Source organism: Salmo trutta, chromosome 14 (genome assembly GCF_901001165.1).
Source record: "Salmo trutta chromosome 14, fSalTru1.1, whole genome shotgun sequence".
Taxonomy (NCBI): domain Eukaryota; kingdom Metazoa; phylum Chordata; class Actinopteri; order Salmoniformes; family Salmonidae; genus Salmo; species Salmo trutta.
Genome location: NC_042970.1, coordinates 32272779 through 32294227, shown reverse-complemented (window position 1 = coordinate 32294227; position 21449 = coordinate 32272779). Strand labels below are relative to the sequence as shown.

General features: G+C 41.9%; 1 protein-coding gene and 1 long non-coding RNA gene across 2 annotated transcripts; both read right to left on the bottom strand.

Moving 5' to 3' along the window:
* Positions 1–2224: 2224 nt before the first annotated feature.
* Positions 2225–3873, bottom strand: LOC115207846 (uncharacterized). Its single transcript, XR_003881065.1, has 4 exons — positions 3804–3873; positions 3677–3703; positions 3098–3120; positions 2225–2554 (listed from the first exon to the last, which is right to left on the bottom strand). It is a non-coding gene; the product is annotated as an uncharacterized LOC115207846 (long non-coding RNA).
* Positions 3874–7352: 3479 nt separating this feature from the next.
* LOC115207845 (proliferation-associated protein 2G4-like) lies at positions 7353–21195 on the bottom strand. Its single transcript, XM_029775346.1, has 12 exons — positions 21050–21195; positions 17680–17808; positions 15715–15820; positions 14005–14074; positions 12418–12574; positions 9872–9950; positions 9104–9182; positions 8808–8941; positions 8538–8632; positions 8314–8441; positions 8000–8053; positions 7353–7905 (listed from the first exon to the last, which is right to left on the bottom strand). Exons 1-12 carry the CDS (start codon positions 21132–21134, stop codon positions 7840–7842), a joined length of 1182 nt encoding a protein of 393 aa, XP_029631206.1. The 5' UTR covers positions 21135–21195; the 3' UTR covers positions 7353–7839.
* Positions 21196–21449: the final 254 nt, after the last annotated feature.

Genomic DNA, 21449 nt, shown 5'->3' with positions numbered 1-21449 from the left:
ACCTCGGGGGTTTGTGGTGTATTTCCAATTTACCACAGCTAAGGGCTATGTCCAGGCACTCCGCGTTGCGCATGAGAATAGACAGTACCAGTCAAACGTTTGGACATGCCTACTCGTTTAAGGGTTTTTCTTTATTTAACTATTTTCTACATTGTAGTGAAGACATCAAAACTATGAAATAACACATATGGAATCATGTAGTAACCAAAAAAGTGTCAAATCAAAATATGATTTATATTTGAGATTCTTCAAAGTAGCCACTCTGCCTTGATGACAGCTTTGCACACGCTTGGCATTTTCTCAACCAGCTTTATGAGGTAGTATCCTGGAATGCATTTCAATTAACAGGTGTACCTTGTTAAAAGTTAATTTGTGGAATTTCTTTCCTTCTTAATGTGTTTGAGCCAATCAGTGGTGTTGTGACAAGGTAGGGAGTGGTATACAGTAGATAGCCCTATTTGGTAAAATACCAAGTCCATGTTATGGCAAGAACATCTCAAATAAGCAAAGAGAAAAGACAGTCCATCATTAAGACATGGTCAGTCAATTCAAAAAAATAAGAACTTTGAATGTTTCTTCAAGTGCAGTTGCAAAAGCGCTATGATGAAACTGGCTCTCATGTGGACCGCCACAGGAAGGAAGACCTAGACTTACCGCCGCTGCAGAGGATAAGTTCATTAGTTAACTGCACCTCAGATTGCAACCCAAATAAATGCTTCAGAGTTTAATTTACAGACACATCTCATCAACTGTTCAGATGCTGTGTGAATCAAGCCTTCATGGTCGAATTGCTGCAAAGAAACCACTACTAAAGGACACCAATAAGGAGACTTGCTTGGGCCAAGAAACATGAGCAATGGATGTTAGACCGGTGGAAATCTATCCTATGGTCTGATGAGTCCACATTTCAGATTGTTGGTTCCAACCATCTTTGCGAGAGTAGGTGAACGGATTATCTCCGCATGTGTGGTTCCCACCGTGAAACATGGTGTGATGGTGCTTTGCCTGTGACAGTGATTTATTTAGAATTCAAGGCACACTTAACCAGCATGGCTACCACAGCATTCTACAGCGATATCCCATCTGGTTTGGGCTTAGTGGGACTATCATTTGTTTTTCAACAGGACAAATACCAATAACACACTTCCAGGTTGTGTAAGGGCTATTTCACCAAGGAGAGGAGTGCTGCATCAGATCACCTGACCTCAACCCAGTTTAGATGGTTTGGGACGAGTTGGACCGCAGAGTGAAGGAAAAGTGCAAACTCCTTCAAGACTGTTGGAAAAGCATTCCTCATGAAGCTGGTTGAGAGAATGCCAAGTGCGCAAAGCTGTCAAGGCAAAGGGTGGCTACTTTGAAGAAATTCTGATAATTTTTGATTTCGGCAACACGATTCCATGTGTTATTTCAGTCTTCACTATTCTACAATGTAGAAGATAGTTAAAAGAAAAGCGACCAATAGCAAGATAAATATGAATGGCAACCAATGTGGACAGTATGTGGGCAGGAAAGCAGTAGTTAGCCATAAGTGTTACTGCCAGGGGATAGAAACTGCACCGGTACCACCTGCTGGGCAGCAGCACAGAAGTATCTGGGGTTGCTGGAGTCTTTGGCAGTTGCAGGCCTTGCGCTGGGCTGTCTGCACCTTCCGGTCACAGGCAGTGCAGTTGCAACACCAGTCAGGATGTGACTAAGAGCAGAGGGAACATGCCAATCAGGCATCTAAGAGAACTTACTGTTAAGGAACGTAAGAATTTAAAGTAGTTTGTTCCCATTAGCCGTTTGCCTCAAATCGCCACTAGATGGCGCCAACAGACCAGGCTTCCAGTTCACACCAAACAAGAGACCTGCAAGCGATTTTTATAGTACCATTATTCCACAGTGTTTGTGCAACTGACCATGAGTCATTTGTTAGGACAGGCACAATAGTACAAGGCCTCGTCGATGTCACCTTCATATGCCCCAGAGAAGGCCAGAACCTCAACTATATTACTTGATCCCCAGGGCATTTCAAAGCCTACAGCTGTACAAATGTAAACCAAATTGTGCTTCAAAAGCATCCCAACTGGTTCCCTAGATATTAGTTAACATTATCAAAAGCATAAGTGTAGTGCAAGTTGGGTGGAGCGAAAGACATGAATTTCACTAAACCTGCAATAACATCTGCTAAATGTGTGACCAATAAACTTTGATATGAACTTCAATCAATGTTTAGAGACAGTAATGTAGTTAGTAAACCAAATATTTATTATGGTCTTCACAACAAATCAGCTGTGCAGGTGGTAAAAGGCCAGAGTCCAACAACAACAGGAGAGATTCTAGCAGTAGTCAACAGCCAGGTGCCATTGGCAGAGTAGAGGGCTGGGTATGCGGGATCCGTCCTTCACACCAATGAGACCGGCTTCAGACAACCATGGTTCAGCTCTTTGCAAATCATGGACCGCTGGCTTCAAACAGGGGGCTTGGAGTGGGTGGGGAAAAACAATCACAGCAGTAGGGGAATGGGCCAGTCTATTTGGACCTCTGCCTCATCTTTCGCCTTTTACGCTTCAGCCTACAAAGACCAGAAAGTGTCAATTAGTGACCAGAGCTGCATCATTACATACCAAACACAGCATGTCAGTTTGATTGTAAAAGTCCCTACAATGATTAGCATTAATCCCACCATTGCTGTGTGCTCATTTAGTATTTAAAATTTAACGTTTATTTAACTAGGCAAGTCAGTTAAGAACAAATTCTTATTTACAATGACACACGGTCCCCGGTAGGCTAAGTTAACTGCCTTGTTCTGGGAAACAGATTTAAGTTGTCACCTCGGGGATTCGATCCAGCAACCTTGTGGTTACTGGCCCAATTCTCTAACCACTTGGCTACCTGCCACCCCAAATGAACAAACATTCAACATACATCCTGGATTGAACTCTTATGAGCCTAAAAAAAACAGTCATATGCATGGTTGTCAAATCTATTGTAGTAGATAGTTAATTGCAAATGTGTGCTGTGTCCATGTTAAGACTGGAGTACCATGCTTATCTGAACGAAACTACAAAGCAACATCAACATTCAGATGAAAATCCTAAAAGGAAGTGATCCTTACCTGCGCATACGCTTCTTCCTCCACTAAAAAAAATAAAAAAGGAAATTTAAGAGTCACATGCAAACAAGTATTCATTCATGTTTACAGCACAAGCTGCGGATCTAAACAGGAAGACATGTGAATATCTGGCATGGCAATGCGGACCATGCGTCACAAGGTTAGGAGTTAAGACCATACAAACACGCAGTAGGCATGACACTGGTGAACAGTATCATTTATCCTGCTAATATAAGCCACTCCCGAAATCTACAAAATACATTACAAGTAATATTGCTAGTACCTTGTGCGCCATTGGGCCGTGAAACCAAGTTCGCCAACGTGGTCAAGCTAGCAAACGTTAGCTAATACGCCATGGGTGAAGCAAATTGTATATCCAACATTCAAAAAACTCGTGCCAATTAAGCGTTTACCCTTTAATGTAATATTGAATACAGCCAATGTTTCCATAATATAGGAAGCCAACTATTTAGGCACGTTGTCAGAGAAATGTGTATATAGCGTTATGTAGCTAGCCACTGCTTAATGACAATGAGTCAAACAAAAGCCCGCTAATATGAAGTTAGATATTTATCAACTCACCTTTGCTCTCATCTTGTGGAGATGTGTCTGCAATTACAGATAACAAAGTTGTTGAATGTAACGGATGGCAAGCAATTACTACTGATTTAGTTGGATTTGTTTTGGGACAGAATTCAATGTTTCTTACCTCTACAGCGAAGACACCAAATTGAAAGAGGACGTGACGAAGAAAGGGGAGGGCCTTTATAGAACAAAACGTAACGTCATATTCAATCGCCACTTGCTCAGCTCATTGCTCACTGGGAGATGTAGGCAGAAGTCGTTGAAATTTAAATTATATACTTGTGTTCAGGCATTACAATCACGTAAGTCTATGGGTGCTGTTAATAATAGAAAAAAATGTGGCACACTTTCCATCCATGTAAGTTTCCTTTTAAATCTTATCAAGCAAATGTTATTTTTCACCACACCTCCACAGTTCTCGTCATATATAATCAGAAACCTCTGATTAAAGTGAAACTGAATGGTCCAGGCATCAATTATATACACTACATGACTAAAAGTATGTGGACACCTGTTCATCTCATTCCAAAATCATGGGCATTAATATGGAGTTGGTCTCCCCCTTTGCTGCTATAACAGCCTCCACTCTTCTGGGAAGGCTTTCCACTAGATGTTGGAACATTGCTGCAGTGACTTGCTTCCATTCAGCCACAACAGCATTAGTGAGGTCGGGCACTGATGTTGGGCGATTAGGCCTGACTCGCAGTAGGTGTTCCAATTCATCCCAAAGGTGAACCATCAAAAACATCCCCAGACCATTATGCCAACTCCACCAAATGTTACAGTTGGCACTATGCGTTGGCACTATGCGTTGGTAGCGTTCTCCTGGCATCCACCAAACCCAGATTTGTCAGTCAGAATGCCAGATGGTGAAGTGTGATTCATCACGCCAGAGAACCCGCTTCCACTGCTCCAGAGTCCAACGGGAGCGAGCTTTACACCACTCCAGCCAACGCTTGGCATTGCGACCTTAGGCTTGTGTGGAGCTGTTCGGCAATGGAAACCCATTTCATGAAGCTCCTGACAAACAATTTTTGTGCTGACCTTGCTGCAGGGAGCAGTTTGGAACTCAGTGGGGAGTGTTGCACCTGAGGACAGACCATTTTTACACTACACGCTTCAGCACTTGGTGGTCCCGTTCTGTGAGCTTGTGTGACCTACCACTAACACTGATGCTCCTAGAAGTTTCCAATTCACAATAACATCACTTTTAGTTGACCGGGGCAGCTCGAGCAGGGCATAAATTTGACGAACTGACTTGTTGGAAAGGTGGCATCCTATGACAGTGCCACGTTGAAAGTCACTGAGCTCTTCCGTAAGGCCATTCTACCGCCAATGTTTGTCTATGGAGATTGTATGGCTTAAATAGACAAATCCACTAATTTGAAGGGGTGTCGACATACGTTTGTATATATAGTGTACTCTTTATGGCTGTGCAGTCTAAAGTAATATACAGTGCCTTCAGAAAGTATTCAGACCTTGACTTTATCCATATTTTGGTAGGTTACAGCATTATTCTAAATTTGATTAAATTATCCCCCCCCCCAATTAATTTACATACACTACCCCATAATGACAAAGCAAAAACAGGATTTTATAAATTGCTAATTTATCAAAATAAACTGAAACATCACATTTACATAATTCAGACCCTTTATTCAGTACTTTGTTGAAGTACCTTTTGCAGCGAATACAGCCTCGAGTCTTGGGTATGACACTACAAGCTTGGCACACCTGTACTTGGAGTTTCCCCACATTCTTCTCTGCAATCCTCTCAAGCGCTGTCAGGTTGGAAGGGGAGCGTTGCTGCACAGCCATTTTCAGGTTTCTCCAGAGATATTCGATCAGGTTCAAGTCCGGGCTCTGGCTGGGCCTCAAGGACATCCAGAGATTTGTCCTGAAGCCACTCCTGCATTGTCTTGGCTGTGTGCTTAGCATCATTGTCCTGTTGGAATGTGAACTTCCGCCCCAGGCTGAGGTCCTGAGCAGGTTATCATCAAGGATTACTGTACTTTGCTCCGTTCATCTTTCCCTCAATCCTGACTAGTATCCCAGTCCCTGCTACTGAAAAACATCCCCACGGCATGATTCTGCCACCACCATGCTTCACCGTAGGGATGGTGCCAGGTTTCCTCCAGACATGATGCTTGGCATTCAGGCCAAAGAGTTCAATCTTGGTATTATTAGATCTTGTTTCTCATGGTCTGAGAGTCTTAAGGTGCCTTTTGACAAACTCCAAGCAGGCTGTCAGGTGCTTTTTACTGAGGAGTGGCTTCCGTCTGGCCACTCTACCATAAAGGCCTGATTGGTGGAGTGCTACAGAGATGGTTGTCCTTCTGGAAGGTTCTCCCATCTCCACAGAGGAACTCTAGAGCTCTGTCAGAGTGACCATCAGGTTCTTGGTCACCTCCCTGACCAAGGCAATTCTCCCCCAATTGCTCAGTTTGGCCAGGCAGCCAGCTCTAAGAAGATTCTTGGTGGTTCCAAAATTCTTCTATTTAAGAATGACGGAGGCCACTGTGTTCTTGGGGACCTTAAACGCTGCAGATATTTTTTTGGTACCCTTCCTCAGATCTGTGCCTCAACTCAATCCTGTCTCAGTGCTCTACAGACAATTCCTTCAACCTCATAGCTTGGTTTTTGCTCTGACATGCACTTTAACTGTGGGACCTTATATAGACAGGTGTGTGCCTTTCAAAATCATGTCCAATCAATTGAATTTACCACAGGTGGACTCCAATCAAGTTGTAGAAACATCAAGGAAAATCAAGGGAAACAAGATGCACCTGAGCTCAATTTCAAGTCTCATAGCAAAGGGTCTGAATACCTTTGTAAATAAATGGTTTCGGTTTTTGCTTTGTCATTATGGGGTATTGTGTGTAGATTGCTGAATGGGTTATATTTATTTAATTCATTTTAGAATAAGGCTGTAACGTAACAAAATGTGGAAAAAGTCAAGGGGTCTGAATACTTTCCGAAGGAACTGTATGTTGACAGACATCGGCAACTTATTTCCTGTCACTAAAATCTTTCTGTTCTTGCTACTACAACAATTTACCTATTGCCTGCTTTCACTGTCAGATATGTGAGAGGGGACCATGATTAATATGTAATGTTGACTCATATCTGTGCAGATCAGATCATGACTCAATAGCCTTGTTGGAGCCTTCCAACAGAGAACAACATATTAGACATATTAAAAGGACATTTTATTTCATTAGGTACAAATAAGTATTGGATACTGGTTATGCTTTAAAAAGTACATCTCAACATGTACTACTGTTGTCAATTTAGCTTTTTGCCATTTAATGACATGCTCTCACTTAGTTGAAAAACAGATTTGCTTAAAATATGACTTCAAGCAGTTCTGAATGAAGACACTTTGTTTAAAAGCTCCACTAAAATGTTTCATTTGGTTGATAAAAATGAGGTATTGTTGAAAATAAAAATAGATTTCTAAACTGAACAGCACAACACCATTCCCTTAAAAATCCCCTACCAGGAAAGAGGGGGGGTGCCAGTAAGTATAGCAGGGTTTGTTCCCATAACAGGTGTTAGTGCAAGAATTCTGTCTTTGAAATTCTGTGCTTTAACCTTTCAATTCTGTCATGTTTGAATAACTGTAACACTGGCACCCAACTATTATTTTCCAACAGATATCATCCAGTTAAAATTGAGTTAATCAAAACAAAACTTCTACTTTGTTTTGACATTTTTAATTTCAAAAGTTTATAACACTTCACCTATAGATTGCAACATTTCTGAAGTCAGGTACATCACCTAACGATAAGGTGTAAAAACACAATGCTAGAAAAGGTTTTTTATCCATCATATTCCAAAAATGTGTTTCCCCAATCTCATACTCCAGTTAAGTATCAATGGAAAATAAACTCCATATATATGTGTTACAAGGATGTGACCCTTATTCAGACTCCAGATTCAACAGAATGGCTACAAAAAAATTGTTTTTTCAACAGATTTGAGTGCATTCCCAACAGGCTCAACTCCAAATCTATCAGATGTATTCAATGGGCCAAATACTACAAAAGGGCATGAGGGTCAAAAAGAGCTAACAGTTGGGGAAGATTTAGATTCACTTTCTAAGTTTGTTATATGGTGTGTGTGTGTATGTATCAGTGTGGCTGAAGACAGGTAGGCATCTACTCTGCAGCCTTGTTGCTCTCCTCGGTTGGCTGTCCAGTAGTGGTTTCCACAGTCTTTGAGGCCTAGGAGGGAGGAAGCAAGGCACCGATTAAGAATGGAGAGAGCAAACAGAATGTTTTGAATTAATTTGTTTTTCACCATCGTCATATCAAATACCTTCTTTTTCTTCTTCTTCTGTGTCTTGCGACTGGCTGAGCTCTGTAGTAGAGTCTGGGGGAGAAAAAGGGATTGTTTGCTGTCAATCAAGAGATGTCTTCCAAGGAAGAGTGCCACAACAGAACTGCTAAGTGTGGAAATACACTGGTCAAAACCTCAGATGCCATCTCATACCCTTATGCAGTTACTTAAAGTGTAGGCTCTGAGATGCAAGTCCCTGTTCATTAATAAAGTTATTCATGTAATATGAGCAGTGAAGAGCCATTCAGGTTGCCTGGGGCCATGGGCTGGGAGCCAGCTGGAGCCCTACTTACCCTCAGGTCTGCATCCTGCACCTCATGCTCTGACTTGTAGAGCTCTGCCTCAAAGGGTCCGCTGGTGATTTTATGGGGGCCGTTGGCCATCAGCAGCACTGTGAACTTAAACTGGGCCACAAACTCTCCTGAGAAGCAGAGAGAGATAATGAGACACGTAGTTAGGAAAAAAAGAAAGAAACAGTGCACAGAGGATAGGAAAAGAAAGATGCAGAGAGACTCACCATCCTTCTCATTGAGCACACTGAAAGGCTGTAGCAACTCGTGTTTGGCACACTCCACCACGCCCAGGCGGGCTTTGGCCTCATCCTCAAACGCCCTGAAGAGAGGAGAGGAACAAGACACACCTGTTAGGTGGACATTCAAAGCACCTGACTCACAGCATCAGTGAGATGGTTGATGAAAAAAAGTCCACGTCTTTAATGATAAGATTATGGTGTTGATGCGGTTGGTTATAACAAGTCTCTGACACTTCTAATATGAGGACATCCTACCTGAGAGTGAAGGGCATGGCGTCGAAGCGTCGCTCCACCTCGCTGAAGAACATGCGGGAGGTCTTCATCTTCAGCCCGTACTGCTTACTGGGGTCCCTCTTGTAAATGGTGGTCCTCTGGCCTCCATCCCTGGCCTGGGCAGGGGACAGGAGCATTGAAAGATCAGTATTGGACAGTCACATTTAGCCAGGTAAGAAATTAAAAGGAAAAAAAGGATAGTTCAGACTCAGTAATAATGCCCTTTTCTATCCATGTTACCGCATGGGGGCATTGGGATCCCCCCCTCGCTCTCTCACCTTCCCTTCACCAGTGCTGATCAGCACATCAACAGCGTAGACCTCGTGCACCTCAAACTCCGCCTTCTCATGGTCCTTCCTGCAGATGGGCATCAACAGTAGCCAATCAGAGCAACTCACATCTTTCATTTATCATTCAGTCCTAGTGACTAGGGCTGTGACGGTCATGGAATTTTGGATCGGCCAAATTACCGTTATAACTGTTCGAATAGCAAAAAAACAACAAAAAAACGTTCTCCTCATGACTGCATGTGCTCCTAGGCATTGCCTTGGACTCAAATCAGAAACTGTGTTTACTGTTTAGCCAAGCTGACTGACAGCTAGCAGAGGGGATAGCTAGCTAGCTGGAGTTAGCTAGCCTAACTTGCTGACATTTCTCTGTGAAGTCACAGAGTGTGCCCTGTTTTTGGTAATCCATTGGGTGCATGTTTTCCCATGATTGCTACAATACTGTACCTTGCTGAAACAAGGAGCAACAATGTTTCATCACGGTGTAAAAAGACCATGTTAGTACGGAAACTGACTCAACTTCACTTCTTGTCTTTTTGAATGCCCGGCCATTCCGTCTTCAGTTCCACAACACAAAATTCTAAAACTGGCTAGTTTTGTCTCCTCTCGTCTCTTCTTATATCGGCTGTTAGATGTGAGCCAGACTTACTTTTATACAAAACAAAAATATAAATGCAACATGCTGTCTGCCTTCGTGGTACTGCACTTCATCAAAGCACTATTCTCTACATGTGTTCAAGTGCTTGGACGTTAATGTACCTTTGCTGGTCTGTGGGGTTCTGAATGATGGTTTTCTCTCCATCGATGACGTGTTGCTTCAGCTGATGAGATAACATACCTTAAACAGAAAGATACAAAGACATTACAACAGTTCTCGCGCCACATTTTACTGCAGTCACACAACAGTTAACTTCATAGACTGGTTGGCTGACAATGTCCTGAAAATGATGCTTGTGCATTGATGGTAGAGGTCGACCGATTAATCGGAATGGCCGATTAATTAGGGCCGAATTCAAGTTTTCATAACAATCGGTAATCGGTGAGTTAACTGCCTTGTTCAGGGGCAGAACGACAGATTTTTACCTTGTCAGCTTGGGGATGCAACCTTACGGTTAACTAGTCCAACGCTCTAACCACCTGCTTTACATTGCACTCCACGAGGAGCCTGCCTGTTACGAGAATGCAGTAAGAAGCCAAGGTAAGTTGCTAGCTAGCATTAAACTTATCTTATAAAAACAATCAATCAATCATAATCACTAGTTAACTACACATGGTTGATGATATTACTAGTTTATCTAGCCTGTCCTGCGTTGCATATAATCGATGCGGTGCGCATTCGCGAAAAAGGTCTGTCGTTGCTCCAACTTGTACCTAACCATAAACATCAATGTCTTTCTTAAAATCAATACACAAGTATATATTTTTAAACCTGCATCTTTAGTTAATATTGCCTGCTAACATGAATTTCTTTTAACTAGGGAAAATGTGTCACCTCTGCAACAGATTCAGGGTATATGCAGCAGTTTGGGCCGCCTGGCTCGTTGCGAACTGTGAAGACTATTTCTTTCTAACAAAGACAGCTGACTTCGCCAAACGGGGGATGATTTAACAAAAGCGCATTTGCGAAAAAAGCACAATCGTTGCACGACCGTACCTAACCATAAACATCAATGCCTTTCTTAAAATCAATACACAGAAGTATACATTTTTAAACCTGCATATTTAGCTAAAAGAAATCCAGGTTAGCAGGCAATATTAACCAGGTGAAATTGTCACTTCTCTTCCGTTCATTGCACGCAGAGTCAGGGTATATGCAACAGTTTGGGCCGCCTGGCTTGTTGCGAACTAATTTGGCAGAATTTTACGTAATTATGACATAACATTGAAGGTTGTGCAATGTAACAGGAACATTTAGACTTATGGATGCCACCCGTTAGGTAAAATACGGAACGGTTCCGTATTTCACTGAAAGAATAAACGTGATAGTTTCCGGATTCGACCATATTAATGACCTAAGGCTCGTGTTTCTGTGTGTTATTATGTTATAATTAAGTCTATGATTTGATAGAGCAGTCTGAGCGATGGTAGGCACCAGCTGGCTCGTAAGCATTCATTCAAAATAGCACTTTCGTGCGTTTTGCCAGCAGCTCTTCGCAATGCATTGCGCTGTTTATGACTTCAAGCCTATCAACTCCCAAGATGAGGCTGGTGTAACCGATGTGAAATGGCTAGCTAGTTAGCCGGGTGCGCGCTAATATCGTTTCAAACGTCACTCGCTCTGAGACTTGGAGTAGTTGTTTCCCTTGCTCTGCATGGGTAACGCTGCTTCGAGGGTGGCTGTTGTCGATGTGTTCCTGGTTTGAGCCCAGGTAGAAGCTATACTGTTACACTGGCAATACTAAAGTGCCTATAAGAACATCCAATAGTCAAAGGTATATGAAATACAAATCGTATAGAGAGAAATAGTCCTATAATAACTACAACCTAAAACTTCTTACCTGGGAATATTGAAGACTCATGTTAAAAGGAACCACCAGCTTTCATATGTTCTCATGTTCTGAGCAAGGAACTTAAACGTTAGCTTTCTTACATAATGCACTTTTACTTTCTTCTCCAACACTTTGTTTTTGCATTATTTAAACCAAATTGAACATGTTTCATTATTTATTTGAGGTTAAATTGATTTTATTGATGTGTATTTATTAAGTTAAAATAAGTGTTCATTCAGTATTGTTGTAATTGTCATTATTACAAAAAATAAATAAAATCGGCCGATTAATTGGTATCGGCTTTTTTTGGGTATCGGTGTTGAAAAATCATAATCGGTGGACCTCAAATTGATGGGGCCGGAAGCCATGCAGATGGCTTACAACAATTACAATAAGCTGCCATGTGGGGAATTTTAGGTGGCTCATTTCAGCTAGTTTTATCTTGTTTTTGATACCATGTCTTGTTGTGAGGCGTTTTGAGTGATTTCATATCAATGCTAATATGACTAAAATTCGCGAGCTAGCTAACCAACAACTGTAACAATGTATTTGAGAGACAAGTGCTCATTGTGCAAATGCATCTGTTTTCAATAAACATTTTGAGACTAACTATAGTTTACATATTGTCAACAATCTAAGCCAACCCAGTCTGTTTTGCCCCATAGTTGCGCAAGTGTCGGTTTTGTTGCTAAACAATCAACCCGTCTATATGTAAACGGTCAGCTAAAACCGTTGATTCACTATCTTAGACCCATGAATCAGAGTCAACTCTCAGGGCAAAACTGACTTTCTGCCTCAACTAGTGAAGGCACTCACCCTCGATGGCTGTGCATTTGAATGACTGAGCGATCTTGTTCCAAGCCTCTGTCACCTTTGAGTTCTGGTTGCCTGGCTTGACAAGGCGTAGGGCTGCCTCCGCACACAGATGAGCTGCCTTTATCACGTCAGCTTTCTTCCCCGTCACTGGCGCCTCCTACATGTACAAGGCAGAGGTTAGGTCAGGGCGCTACGTTGACCTTTTTTTTTTCAAGGAGTTGAAAAATGTAGATGTACACAAAGACATTTATGAGCGAAATTGAAAATATTTGAGATATTAAAGCTAAAATCCTTAATTTTTTACAAGCGCACTGGTGGTCGCGCAGCAAAATTATTTAGGCACATATGTCAGAACCATGAAGGAGAGTTAATGTGGGTGATTTAAATATATTTTCTGGAAGTTTTGTATAATATCAGCCAGTAGTTTTGAAAGTAGTGCTCACGAGCCAAAGCGGATCCCGAAAATTGTGCACAATTGTGTACAACGTCCTCGCGTCATTGTTCTCAAGCCTCTGTAGCTGTGATCAAAGAGAGTAAAAAAACCTCTGTGGTGTTCAAGTGGTGTGTATGTTGGGCTCACTTCAAAACTGGGGCTGTAATGAAAACATGAAGCAGACCAACCTCTTTCGTCCTTTAAAAACCGACTGTATGTAAAATATTGTGTGCTATTGCTTGGGAAATAAATACATGCGACTCTGGATGACAACATAATTATGTTTGTTTCCAACATTAGGGCTGTTTTCCTAAAGAAGTTCCATCTGCTTCATGTTTTGTTTCCTTGCCACGATACTAACAAGTATCGAGATACTGGTATCTTCCAGGCCCTACCGCAACCTCATTGGACAATACTGGGCATATCGTGATCCCGCCTCCCACTTTAACCTTGCAACCTCATTAGACATAATGAGGTAGGCCGATATTTTATTGTTTAAAAAGTGGGTGAAAGCATGCATTTCTCGAGCGCATCAACATGCGTGTTGTGTCGATTGGCGAATGGGACAAATGGATGGACGCGCACCTGGTAAAATCCTTAGCCTATTGTGCAATATGTTCCAAAATTCACCAGCGACACCATTGTCCACGCGATCAATGTATTTGTGTGGCTACAATGGCATCTTTAGCGCACAACATTCTCTGGTTTGCTGAGAAATGCTTTGAAAGAAATTAAACAACTACCTAGGTCTAATAGATCTCACTTCTAATTCAGGAGGCTTTCTAACTTCTGACGCATGGACGTTATCATGCATTCGATGAATTCAATGTATTTTTGCTGTTATCAAAATAACTAATGGTAAGCGCATGCAGCCACTCATCCCACTTGCTTCAGAGCGCACGTTCACTGCATGACAAGAATGAGCAAGTAGATCTCATGCACTAAATTATGGCATGTTAGAATGTAAGGATTCTGTGCCTTTTTTCCGCTGGGAGAGGACAGCAGATAATGTATTATGCATGTATGAGCCATACATTTATAAGTCAGGTCCAAAACAGGAGGCAACAAAAATGAGGTCATTTTCAATCCTCCAGAATATATCTCTTCAATGAGGGCTTAAGAATTCCAAGTCATTAGGTCATAACGGTACATACCTTGGTAGCTCCCACAACAAAGCTATGAGCCACATTTGCGATGAAGCCATCAACATGGACTCCAAGATCACTGCAGAAATAAAGGGGACAGAGATGGAGAGGATAAGAGAAAAGGAGAGATGGAAATGTTTAAGTTATGAAGGAAATAGAAGTTCATCAGACATTCAGAAATCGTTATGCCAACCATGTAGTGGTGTAGCGATGTTTTATGATGTACTGTTATCTTGTGTAATGTAAGTGTCTTGATGTGTTGGACCCCCAGGAAGAGTAGCTGGGGATGCCTAATAAAATACAAATACAAAACCAGTTGCTGATATCTATGTCATTGTGTAAAAGGACATATAGATGATTAAATACATTTAGACAAGGACAAAATGGCAGTCATGTTGTGCTTCCAAAGATCAAATGGGAAAAAGTTTACTGACAAAAAAGACAACGTCAGAGATAAATTAAACAGTCTATTTTGTGTGATTATATTACGGTAAGTGTCGAGTGAGGATATGCTCCGAGGGTAAGTTGTTATTGGCTTGTTCACCTACAACCATACCGCAGGGGGATCATAATGTATTCCGAAGACAGCACCCATGACAATGAAATTGCTAGTGAAGTATACACCCAAGCTTTTGGTATAGTAATGAAAAATGACTTTTCAACAGATTCAGAGAATGGCATAACCATCTACACTGAACAAAAATATAAATGCAACAATTTCAAAGTTTTTACTGAGTTAGAGTTCATATGACCAAATTGAAATAAATTAATTAAGCCCGACTAAATTAATTAGGCCCGACTCTATGGTTGGTCACAGATTTCAACAACAAAAAAGGTAGGGGTGTGAATAAGAAAACCAGTCAGTATCTGGTGTGACCACCATTTGCCTCATGCAGCGCAGCACATTTCCTTCGAATAGAGTTGATCAGGTTGTTGATTGTGGCCTGTAGAATGTTGTCCCACTCCTGTGCCGAAGTCGCTGAATATTGGCGGGAACTGGAACACGCTGTCGTACACGTCGATCCAGAGCATCACAAAGATGCTCACTGGGTGATATGTCTGCAGGCCATGGAAGAACTGGGACATTTTCAGCTTCTAGGAATTGTGTTCAGATCCTTGCAACATCAGGCTGTGCAGTATTATGCTGAAACATGAGGTGATTGCGACGGATGAATAGTAGTGAAATGAACATTCAATTCTCTGGCAACAACAATAAGCGTTTTGTGTGTATGGAAAAGTTCTGGGATCTTTTATTTCAGCTCATTAAACATAGGACCAACACTTTACATGTTGGGTTTATATTTTTGTTCAGTATAGTTGGCTCTTTAACACTCACAATATTCCAGACAGTGACATCCTTATATTAACAGAAGACAGAAAACAGGAAAGGGAGAGTCAACAGAGAGATGACACAAGTGGCAATCCAACAACTAAGATGAAAAGGCTTGTTCAACTATACAATGGCAATAGTGACAATTAGGCACCAATACCAGATGAACAAGGCTAGTAATCCAATCTTTACTTATCGTTTGCCATATAGACATACAGGCACATAGACATACAGGGAGACAAGACCTAACAAAGACGACAAGTCAACAGCCAAGGAGACCCCATCAGATGCATGAGAACACAGCAAACAAGATGACAGACAACACATACTTGGGAGACTGAAGACACACAGAGTGAAGGGGTAATGTTACTGTAGATTGAGGTTCATACATTTTGACCAGATCTCCATCTTTAAGTGTGTAGTCAGGGTCACTCTTCAGGGGAGAGAAGTGGCAAACACAGTTATTGACTGAGACGCTGGTGGGGAAGGCAATTCCTGGAAGAGGGAAGAGAGAACCACCAAATCTTCAATTGAAAATAATCTGCAGTGTTTATGAGAGACCTGACTGATGGCAAATAATGTCCCTCTTTTCAACCAATATCACTCCTCACAGTCCTGTCATCTCACTGACATATTCAATAACTCATCCCATGTTCAGGCCCATTGTGAATGTGTGGCATGTGTTTCTCATCTGGAGACAGTATGACAACATACTGTCCCCCTCACAAAAGAAAGCATGGCTTTGAACCACCTGCCCTATATAAACATTTATGGGAGACGTAAGAGACAGGACCAACAGTCATAACTACATAGTAGGGGTGTGAACGTTTAAACGACATTGGGATAGTTAACGGTTATAAAAAGCTACTACCAACAGGTCCCAATCAAATCAATCAAATGTATTTATAAAGCCCTTCTTACATCAGCTGATGTGACAAAGTGCTGTACAGAAACCCAGCCTAAAACCCCAAGCAGCAAGCAATGCAGGGGTAGAAGCACGGTGGCTAGGAAAAACTCCCTAGAAAGGCCAGGACCTAGGAAGAAACCTAGAGAGGAACCAGGCTTTGAGGGGTGGCCAGTCCTCTTCTGGCTGTGCCGGGTAGAGATTATAACAGAACATGGCCAAGATGTTCATAGATGACCCAGCAGGGTCAAGTAATAATAATCACAGTGGTTGTCGAGGGTACAACAGGTCAACACCTCAGGAGTAGATGTCAGTTGGCTTTTCATAGCCGATCATTATCATCATTAAGGGAAAATGGAAATTAAACAAATACCTAACGCAACAATTCTGTAACATTAGTAGGAGGAGATATGCATCTTTCAAATGATTTGCCAAGGATATAAAGCGCTCCACACCTCATCGCGGTTAATAGTTATCAAAATAGCAGAGTGAGGCAGGGAAGGGACCGCAGCGAAGTCCTGTATGGCAATACTTTGAGAAGTTAAATGAGAAGGTGGTGAAATAAATGCGAACTGTGCAAGGTGGAATTGAGCTACAGTGGCAACACAGGTGAAATGCTTAACCATCATCTGAAATGGAGGCACCATGGAGTGAGAAAATCACAGCACTGATTACAGAAAGTATTGCAGTTGATATGCAGCCATTGTCAATGGTAGACAATGTCAGCTTCACTGCCCTGATGGCATATCTAGAACCTGTCTACAAGATGCTATGTAGAAACAAAATGTAACGACCTGGATGGTGAAATTGTACAATGATTCCTCTGCGAGTACAAAGCGCGAGTACAAAGCGCGAGCTCTCAAACACCATACGTGGTGTTAACAGCAGATTGTTGGACGTCTATGAACACGCCGTCATACATCACTGCAACGAGCCATCACATTAATGAAAAGTGGGACATGCACTGACAATTGAGCACATGGAGGAGAGGGACACAGCAGGGAACCTAAAACAGCATTAACTAGCAGTAAAGTGAGCGTCTTCTGTAAGTAGCAAGGACTGCGGTAGATTGAAATGTACTGCCCCCTAGCGGTCATACGCAGGATTATATCTGAATAGTAAATTCACGTAATTTTAAGATTTTTTCTTTTCATTTAAACGTTTAAATGATAAAAATTGCAGTTTAAACATTAAGAACAATTGTAACCCCATTCCGCTTGCACTTCTCACCCCAGCCCTTACCCCCCTTCCACCCCAGCCCTTACCCCCCTTCCACCCCAGCCCTTACCCCCCTTCCACCCCAGCCCTTACCCCCCTTCCACCCCAGCCCTTACCCCCCTTCCACCCCAGCCCTTACCCCCCTTCCACCCCAGCCCTTACCCCCCTTCCACCCCAGCCCTTACCCCCCTTCCACCCCAGCCCTTACCCCCCTTCCACCCCAGCCCTTTACCTTTCTTCAAGTCTTTCTCCTTCCTGAAGACCTTGCCAGTTTCTGCCATGATGTGAGCATCTCCCTTTTCACAGAGACTGAGCACAGACACCCCTGACTTGGACGCCTCAATCACCACGCGCAGGGCCTCTAGAGAGAGCAAGAGGGCAGGGGAATAGGAGGTGGAGATGTATGAGACATTTGAGAGGTGAAAAAGAGTGTAGAAGTGAGACCAAATATGTCATCATCACATTCAATCAGAACATGTGCATTCTCTATAAATAAGACTATCCATCATGGTTGTATTATGTCATGATGAATCAGCTGCCATTTAACTGAGTTCAATGTTGGGGTATGAGTCATGACCCTGGGCCTGGGGTCAGTTTGAAGCCTGTCCATAGAGGGGTAAGGAGGAGGAGTCTACCGTGTCCGGAATTTACGTCCCCGCTCATTTATTGTATTCAGGGTTCATTCAAACATCATTTGAATTTTTGTTTTTTACTATTGACAGTTACAGCGGATTTCGATATTGTATACCCATTCGCTCTCCTTAAATATAGGTCATCTGATTTATTTGTTTGTCTCTGAATTGTTTAAATCAAACTTTTCTCTGCCAGCTCCTGGTATCAGTGCATAAAAACTTAAAGCTGTCTATTGAATTAGCCTAGTGCGCGTGGGCACACATGCGCACTAAGGCTAAGCTTGTTTTCCCATTTGAACTATGCTAGTTTCCGTCCTCATTACCAAACTTCATAAATACTCCACCCTCGACTTCAAAACACCTTGCTAGTTATACAATCAGGTAAATAACAAATTTGCTGGAAAGAAACTTATTTTATTGAATAGTCATGACTGGTTGGAGATGTAGTAAGATGACGGTGGCGAAGGATATCATTTCTACTTAACGCAGATCCAAGTTCAGTTTTGAGATCCGCCGGCATCATTGGCGTAGGGTTAGCTGGATGTTTCTGACTGGTCTTGGAACTGTGACAATGGGCAGCCGCTCCTCGCTTGGTTCGATGGGATAAGTAGTGATTTTGCCAACACCGCCAGCTATGTACAGTCATGCACTCTTATACCCTGACTACACTGTGTGCCAAAAAGCATCTGTGTTGCCAAGGGCTAAAATAGAAGTCAGTTCTATTTGTGATGCAGATCGCACTGCAAGTCCTGCCTCTCCTATCTCCTCATTGGTTTATAGAAGCAGATACCCACGTGCCATCTCCTCATTGGTTATACTCACGTGGGTGATTGAAAGATGAACTGTCTTGTCGGTCGTCGTGGTAAATATGAAAGTTTAGATGCCAATCATCATATAAGTTCAAAGAAGAAAAAGCCTGGAAGGAGGCGAGATGACTAGAAATGATTCGGTTGACCGTTTTATGTGTGGATTAATTGTCGAAGTAGAGGACCTTGTGCATTTCAGGTAAAATAACTTAATGTTTATATCCCAGGACAAATTAGCTAGCTAAATAGGACAAAGTAGCTAGCAAGTGCAAGCTAGCTAGCTAAATTGCCATAAATGTTTAATGCTTTTCGACCTGTCCCCAAATTAATGTAATTGGTTCAGAGTTTGTTTTGATATTTTAACCTACGTGTCATGATCGCGTTTGGTGTGGGGGGACAAAATACATTTATGCACAATGGTGCACGAGTTTGGGTCCGTGTTAGCCCTTGGCAACGCAGACGCTCGTTGGCACGCGTGAGCAGTGTGGGTGCAATAATTGAATAATATAGATTTCTAAATGTATTTTGCAACGCTCGCACATGCGAGCGGTGTAGTCAGCCTATTTATCTTTTGTGAAACTGACTATCGTATCTGTTGATTAAATCTGACTTACTATAATGAGTAATCCAGGAATGTCACAAGTTACGAGAAAACTTGAGAAAATAGCAACTCTACACAGCGCAATCACTACAATGAATGGCAAAATTACTTCCGGACACAAATGGTCTGCGGAGCTCCTCCTCCTGCTCAACACCGCCAACGATCTAGCTGTGTCATGTCTAGAAAGGAACCAGCTTTGTCAAATTACCGTCAACAGTGGAATTTTGGGGCATTTTCGCTAACCTAACCCAATTCTCCTATTCATGCTATGTTATTTTTTGTAATGTCAATTGAGGTGGCTCAACAAATCACAGCACAGATTGAAGGGTAAACTTCCTGCTATGGTTACACTCAAAATGGCTGCAAGTCCACCCACTATGTCATCATTGACTTGAATGAAGAGCCCCGTCTACTCATTCTATTTCTGTGTGTCATAAAGCTACTAAGGTCATGCCAACAAGCAATGTCAGCATTTTTAGCCCACTTGCTTTGGGTAGGAAATTAGCTGTCCATTTATAATACCTGTGAACAAGTTGTCAGTGAGGCAGCTAGCTAGCCAGATCATGCATGTGTGGTTGGAATAATATTTCCCTGTCAAGTTTAAGCCTTTCCCAGTAAAATTGTCTCAGTTGACTACAGCTAGGCAGAACAAACGTACACATATATAGCCAGACCTATTTCACTTTACATGGAACTAGCTAAGTTAGCTAGTTATGACTGCTAGTAAGGGGCAATTCCATGACGACAGAATTATGCGGAGGCAAATTTTTCACTTTAAATGTATGCCAAACAAAAATCAATGATTGCAAAGTTAAACAAACCATACAATTCTATGCACAAGCCAGCATTTTTACAAAAACTAATTTACTTTAACAGTACAGATGCAAAGTTTGGTAACAGAATGGCTCAAACAGCATAAACCATCATTCTGTTACAAAACTTTGCATTTGCATTGTTCGTCAAGTAAACATATTTTTATAAACACTTTTGTAACATTTTTTTTGGAAAGTAATCCTTGTGCCTAGAGTTTTTGTTTCTTGGTTTTTGTTTGACATAACTAACCAAATTTCCCCAAGGCCACTTCCTAGCTGTGTGGTTGACATGGAAACATAAATTCCGTTAACTACTGTAGCTCCCCAAACAGTGAACTAAGATTATGACAATACAAAAAAATAACGTTTGCTAGCTAACTACATCTAACTAACAAATACAATAGTGGTTACTACTGTCTGGTGTGACTGTTGATAATTAATGTTTAGGTAACGTTTTCTAGCTAGCCGTTATGTTCACGGTCCTTGACAAAATAACCGTTAACCATAGCTAGCTGGCTTACTGAACTTTGCTCACAAAATAACGTCGTGAAGTCCGCTTGCTAGCACTAGACTAGGATACCAGGGCTAGGCCAATTTCCATTCCACCATCACACGTTTCTAAACTGCGCCTACTATGTCAAAGCACATGGTTGTGTTGGTCTGTGCCTACACATCAGGCTGGTGTTGTACGAAAGGCCGCCAAGAGCAGGTCACCTCATTTAAATGCAAGTCACCCCGATCTGACACTTACGGTTGGCGATGTCACCTCCCATTTTGTACTTGGTGACAACCAAGTCCTCAGCGATAGTCTGTTCTTGTTCTTCATTGTCAGACATCTTGACAGCGACTCTCTTTACAACACACTTCCTAATGTGTCGGCACCAAGACCGACATCTGTGTGAAGCTAGCCACAATAGTGGAATTTGCGGTTCGACTTCAAAATACAAGTCACCAATTGAAAGTGATACAAACTGATACAAATAATGGAATCATGTCATATTTGGAGTAGATAATGCTAAACAAGTTTGGAAAGTTGTTATATACATTTGAAAAAAGTCCATAATTGCTGAACAATTAATCAAATCAAATCAAATGTATTTATATAGCCCTTCTTACATCAGCTGATATCTCAAAGTGCTGTACAGAAACCC

Bases quoted from the DNA above. Each gene is read 5' to 3' on its own strand.
- LOC115207845 (XM_029775346.1), bottom strand. From the start codon at position 21,134: ATGTCTGACAATGAAGAACAAGAACAGACTATCGCTGAGGACTTGGTT. The intron at 8,442-8,537 runs GTGAGTCTCTCT...TCTGCTTCTCAG, and splicing joins TGTGCTCAATGAGAAGGATG to GAGAGTTTGTGGCCCAGTTT. The intron at 8,054-8,313 runs GTAAGTAGGGCT...TTTCTCCCCCAG, and splicing joins TGCAGGATGCAGACCTGAGG to ACTCTACTACAGAGCTCAGC.